Source organism: Prionailurus bengalensis, chromosome A2, assembly GCF_016509475.1.
Source record: "Prionailurus bengalensis isolate Pbe53 chromosome A2, Fcat_Pben_1.1_paternal_pri, whole genome shotgun sequence".
Taxonomy (NCBI): Eukaryota; Metazoa; Chordata; class Mammalia; order Carnivora; family Felidae; genus Prionailurus; species Prionailurus bengalensis.
The window spans coordinates 14021847-14028024 of NC_057348.1; the positions used below are offsets into that span (position 1 = coordinate 14021847).

At 59.1% G+C, this 6178-nt stretch overlaps 1 protein-coding gene across 2 annotated transcripts; it reads left to right on the forward strand.

Moving 5' to 3' along the window:
- Positions 1–561: 561 nt before the first annotated feature.
- On the forward strand, positions 562–5687 carry TMEM59L (transmembrane protein 59 like). 2 transcript variants are annotated; one of them, XM_043587108.1, is made up of 8 exons: positions 575–842; positions 1816–1972; positions 2074–2183; positions 3331–3483; positions 4065–4167; positions 4469–4586; positions 4688–4805; positions 5053–5687. In XM_043587108.1, the coding sequence occupies exons 1-8, from the start codon at positions 675–677 to the stop codon at positions 5179–5181; spliced, it is 1056 nt and encodes a 351-aa protein (XP_043443043.1). In that variant the 5' UTR covers positions 575–674; the 3' UTR covers positions 5182–5687. The 2 variants fall into 2 exon arrangements, with proteins under 2 accessions (XP_043443044.1, XP_043443043.1); XM_043587109.1 differs by lacking the exon at positions 3331–3483 and having other exon boundaries at positions 562–842.
- The last annotated feature ends 491 nt before the right edge of the window (positions 5688–6178 follow it).

Below are 6178 nucleotides of genomic sequence, written 5' to 3' on the forward strand. Positions count from 1 at the left end.
GAGTGCTAGATCCCCCAAGCCTGTGGATCAGGGCTGGGCCAGGAGGGGGCGAGGCTGGGGGAACCCCGAAGGGCCCCGGAAAGGCTTCCTACAAGAGGCAAACCAGTTACAAAGTTACCACCCCTCTCACTCGGATGGCGAAGGACTGGATGCCACAGACCTTCCCGAGGCCCTCACCGACCCAGTCTTGTGATCCTCACGTCCCTCCACCTCCACTCTCTGGCTTCAGCACCACCACCCTCCTACCCGCCTCCGGGTTCTCGGTTACTTTTGCCTGGACTGCCCTCCCCGCTTGGTCAGCTCAAACTTTGCCTCCTTGGGGAGGCCCTCGCTGAATCCCCTGGCGAACAGAGACGCCCCAGCCCATCACCCAGTTAGTTTGTTTCCTTTTGGCCCCAAAGCGCTGGCTGAGATTCTCCAGCCTGCATACGAGGGAGGTGTCATGGCACCCCCGAGATGGGACAGGAGGTCCACCTGCCCCACCCCACCCGCTCCCCGACGGTGCCGCAGCGCAGCTCCCCCGCCCGTTCTCCGCATCCCCCGCCCCCCCTTCCCAGGCTGCCTCGCTCGGGTGACGTCAGCGACCCGGTCCCCGCCGCCGCCGCCGCCGCCGCTGCATCCTCGGTGCCTGCCAGGAGCCGGCGTCCCCCGAGCCCCTCGCGCCCGGCACGGCCATGGCTTCGGTGGCGCTGATGCCGCTCCTGCCGCTGCTGCTGCTGCTGCAGCCTCCACCTGCCACCCCCGCGCCTTCCGCCCGCGACCCCTTCGCCCCGCAACTCGGGGACACGCAGAGCTGCCAGCTGCGGTGCCGCGACCGCTATCCCGGTCCGCAGCTCTCGCAGGTGAAACGCATGCGGCGCCAGCCGGAGCACCCGAGACCTCCCTGGTGGGGGAGGGGTTGGGGATGCGGTTCCCACCGTCGGGAACGCGAGACGGGGGTTCTTCGGAGGGGGAAGGAGTCGGAAATGGGGCTTCCACAATGGGGATGGGTCCCTCTGGTGAGGGAAGGGCTGGAGTCTCTTCTGTTGAGGCGAGCGCAGGGGTCGGGTGTCCCTCCGATGGGGCTTGGGAGTTGCTCCTCCCGCGGAGGAAGGGCTGGGGAGGGGGGGTGGTGGTGTCCCTCTGATGAGGGAGGGTTTGGAGATGCAAGTCCCTCTGATGAATGCGGAGCTGGGGGGGGGTTCCCCTCCAAAGGAGGGGCTGGGAGGGGGACTGAGGTGTCTTAGTCCGCTGCGCAAAGACCCTCCTCGGGGCGCCCATCCCCCACCTCCCTCAGGCCTGACGGTCCTCTTCTCCTCCTCCTCCTCCTCCACCTAAGCGACTTCCACATCCTCCTCCCTCCCCCCCCCCAAGAGCTACCAGCCCTCATTCACATCCTCAGCGCCCCCCCCCCCCACCAGCTGGATCTCCATTTTCCCAGGCCAGAAAATACGACAAAACCTCCTCCTCTTAGCCTCCTCCCTCCTTCCTGAGGCCTGAGAATCCCCCTCAATCTCTGCCCTCCTCCCTGGAGCCTTGGTGGGGGGAAAGCATTTCTCTCCCTCTTATGCATTTTACAACCATTGCCCAAACCCAGTGCCCTCCACGGTCCATCCCCCTTCTCAAGCTCCCTCCCCTTCTCTCTTCCTCAGAGCTAAGAACCCCCACTAATATTCTTAGCCTTCCTCTCCCCACCTCAATCTCTCTGGATTTGGGGGGGGGGGAGGAGGAGGGAGAGGACCACAAATCTTCTATCTCCTGCTCTGAGCGTGTGCTTCCAGTGCAGATCTCCTCCTGCCCCTCCCCCTGGCCTGAGCCCAGTGTCCCCTCTCCCAGGCAGAGCTGGAGGAGGAGGACCCCACGGAGTCCCCATATGAGTATGACAGGGCTGTCCTGATCAGTGCTTGTGAGCGTGGCTGCCGCCTCTTCTCCATCTGCCGATTTGTGGCCAGGAGCTCCAAGCCCAATGCCACCCAGACTGAGTGTGAAGCAGGTGAGGGCTGACTGGGTGGCCAGGGTGGGGAGGGGTGGCGGGGGAAGGGTCAGCCTTTAGTCACCCCTCCTGCCCCCTCCCCACTCCAACCCATCCCCCAGCCTGTGTGGAGGCCTATGTGAAGGAGACGGAGCAGCAGGCCTGCAGCGAGGGTTGCTGGAGCCAGAACCCGGAGCCGGAACCTGAACCCGAGCCTGAGCCAGAGCAGAAGGTGGGCACCCTCCCACCTGTGGCCCTGGGATTGTCACCACTCTTCTCTACCCCCTCCCTGCAAATCTGCACTCATATCCAGAGTCTCCCAGGCTCTGCAGTCCATTCTGGGCTGACCGGGTGCCCTCGATGGAGTCAAGTCTGGTCTCAAGCCTCAGTTATCACCTCTGTGATATGGGAAGTTCTCTCTCCTCCCACCACCTTACGAGGAGTAAGAAAACAGCCACGGTTTGTCAGTCATTTGTCCTGATCCAGGCTCAGCCATAGCCTGTCCCAAATTCCTCAGGCTACCTAGAGGCACCTGGGACAGCGCCACTCCCATTTCGTGCCTGCGAAGCAACTACCCTGAGTTCATACAGTTAGGGCTGTACGAGATGGGATTTAAAGCCAGTGCCACCAAGGCTTATGAACACCTCTCCCCTCACTCGTCTTCTGTGCTATTAGAGCTGACTTTATCGAGCACTTACTACATGCCAGGTGCTGGTCCGAGCACCTTCCTTGTGAGGAACAGGTGGCCACTGTCACGGGGGCGGGGGCTCAGAACTGAGTTTCAGGGAGGAGCAACCCCCCACCCCCACTGCAGGGAGAAATAATAATTGCTCACCTGTCATGTCCATAAGTGAGTCTAGGAAACCCTATATCTGGGGAAACTAAGGCACAGGACATCATTCATCACAGCCAGAGACCCATGGAGCGAGATTCCCCAGAAAGCTCTTCTCCCTTCACCCATTTTGCTCCACCCCCTCCAGGCCTTCACTGTTCATAAAAGCCCACTGCACTATCATTCCTTCCTATTCTGAATTCTCTGCTGATGCTGTCAAAATAAGAAGGATGGTGGTGACAAATTTAATCATAGCATCTACTACACATTAGGCGCTTGTGCTGTACCGTTGTCTAGTTGAACTCTCCTAACAACCCCATGAGGGAAGAGAATCATCCCCATTTGAAGGTTCAGAGAGGGCAATCCACTTCTCCGAGGGCGACAGGAAGCCAAATGCAGCTCCTAAGGCCTGTGTTCGTTGTGCGAAGCCCTGTTGCCCCCAAACCACTTAGCAAATTCCAATCATAGTGAATTCTCCCAGCTCCCCTCCCATTGGTGAACGCCCTACCTTGGTGACATTTCTGTGCCTTGGGCCTTCCCTTGGCAGAGAAAGGTCCTGGAAGCTCCAAGTGGGGCCCTTTCGCTCCTGGACTTGTTTTCCACCCTCTGCAATGACCTTGTCAACTCGGCCCAGGGCTTCGTCTCCTCCACCTGGACATACTACCTGCAGACTGACAATGGGAAGGTGGTGGTGTTCCAGGTGAGGGTCTGGCAGGGGCCACGCCAGCGTGGTGGGTGGGTGATCCGGGTAAGAAGGTGGGATGCGTTGGTTCTTGGCTCATGGGATGCAAAGTCCTCAGGCGGTCAAGGTTCAGACACAGCTAGATTCAGGGGTTCACTGTCTCACTCCCCTCCTTGACTCTGCTTTTTTCTGCGGTGGCTTCATTTCCAGGCAAGCTCTTCCCTCCTGATAGCTGGGTAGATGCCCAAGGCTCTAGATTATAACCTCTCTGAAGTTTTAACTAAATTGGGACTTACTTTGATTGGCCCTGGCTGGGTCATGTGACCATCTCTCGGCCAATCCCCGTGATTCTATTGGCTTGGTCAGGAGCGAAAAAGGATGGGGTCAAGATGAATTGAGATGCCCACAATAGCAGGGAATCACATCCCTGATGTCACAGCCCAGAGCCCCCACAGAAGGGTGTCCTCTCTGCACCCAGTGGAACGATGTGCCAGTTGGGCATGGGACAACGTAGCCTTCATGGGCCAGAGATGTGCTTCCCAGGGCTGACGTGGTGACTTTCTAAGTGGCTCTTCTGTGCTGTCTTGTTCTTGACCCAGACCCAGCCTGTGGTAGAGAACCTGGGGCATGAAGGGGCCCGTCTGCAGCGAGTAGAGGTGACCTGGCGGGGATCCCACCCTGAGGCCTTGGAGGTACACGTGGGTAAGTTCTGAGGCTAGACCCCTGCTCCTTCCATAGGCAGCTCCACTGCCATAAGGCATCCTCCTGGAAAATGAACCTCTAGGAATGGGGTTTCTGTCTCTCAACTCTTAGAATTGCTTGGTCTGTTTCCCAGGATTCCATGATCCATCTCCTAGAGTTCCATGGTCCATTTTCCCGGGTTCTGATCTATTCCAGGACTCTATGTCCCATTGCCCTAGGTCCTGGCTTCCTTTCTCCTCTCCATGGCTGCTTGGATCTCTTGGGGGAGGTCCGGGAATTGCTAAGAGCAGACCTGTCTCAGACCCTGTAGGCCCCTTGGACAAAGTGAGGAAGGCCAAGATCCGAGTCAAGACCAGCAGTAAGGCCAAGGTGGAGGCCGACGAGCTGCAGGACAACGACTTCCTCAGCTGCATGTCCCGGTGGGTGACAGGACCCCGGGGGTGGGATGGGAGTGGAGCTGGAAGGGAGGGTCTCCCAAACCCCCACTAGGACCGCTGAGCATGCCTTCTGGGTGGGTCAGGCGCTCAGGGCTCCCTCGCTGGATCCTGGCCTGCTGCCTCTTCCTTTCTGTGCTGGTGATGCTGTGGCTGAGCTGCTCCACCCTGGTGACCGCACCTGGCCAACACCTCAAGTTTCAGGTGGGCGGGGCCCAGTGGAGGGGTGGGAGGACTGCTGCCTGGTCCTGAATTGGGCCACCCACTCTCCCCTGGAGGCAGGGTCTCCTGACTTGCTGTGTGACACTGGGCGAGTTTCTTCACTTCCTTATGAGATGGGGGGAACGATGCCAACCCATAGTTGAGGTGACCTGAGATCAGGGGTGGGAAGGAGCCTTGGCAGGGTGGGAGCTCATTAGCCCTCCCTCCATCCCTCTTCCTCCCCCTGCAGCCCCTGACCCTGGAGCAGCACAAGGGCTTCATGGTAGAGCCAGACTGGCCCCTGTACCCTCCCCCGTCGCATGCTTTTGGGGACAGCCCCCCACCCTACAAGCTGAAGCTGGACCTGACCAAGCTGTAGGTGTCCATCCACCCATGCATTGCCAAGTGCAGGGGCTCCGCGAGCCTCGCTTGCCCTGTGCGCAGGAGTCCAGGCCAGGGTGGGACCATCCTTGGGCTCCTCTACCCCGGATCCTTCTTCTTTCCCCAGTCCCACCTCCAGGCCCTGGGATTGCCACGCCCCCAATAGGGGGGTGGGATCTGGCCTTGGTTCCTCCCTGCCCCCCCCTTCCGCAGAGCGTGCTACTTCTGTCTTCTATCTTGTAGCTTCTTGAGTATTTGAGCCCCAGTTCTGTGCTGCCTTCCTCTTTCCTCTTTCCTCCCCTTTTGGGGGGTGGGGGCTGAAGGCACAGGGGAGCCACCTTGTGCTAGGGCCCCTCCTTTTACCCACCTCACCTCCGGAGATCCAGTCCCAAGAGAGGAGGCCCCTGAGAGAGGAGGTGGTGGGCAGCTCCATGCTGGGAGGGTGGCTGAGACTGGGGTTGCAGCATGGGGGTCGGGAGGAATAAACCATGTATATAAAAGATATTTTGGACTGAGCCTGCTTCTGTCTGTCTTTCCATCTGTCCTTGGGAGAATAGCCTGGGCATGGCCAGGACCCCGGTCCACTTGGAGATGGGGACAGCCCTGGCAACTCCCCGTGGCTTAAGGAAGGACAGCCCTTCTGCTGCCCAGCCCACATCACGCTTCTGACTAGGGATGTCCCTAGAAAAGTGGCCTTTGCTACCTGCTTGGCCCGGATGGGTCAGTACCCTTTCTTGCCTCCCTTTTAGGGTCCCTTCTGTGAGATGCACAGGTAGAGGCTTGAGGGGGGATGTTTGTTAATGTTGTGGCCATCAGGGTTCCATTGCCCTTTCTTTTGGGGATGGAGTTCTGCTCCACTGGGAGCAGCTTCAGGGCACTGACCTTGGGTCTTATCCCCTTCCCTATCCAAGGGATCCATCCTTGGCATGAAAAAATTTGTTTAATGTTTATTTATTTCTGAGAGAGAGAGAGAGAGAGAGAGAGAGAGAGAGAGA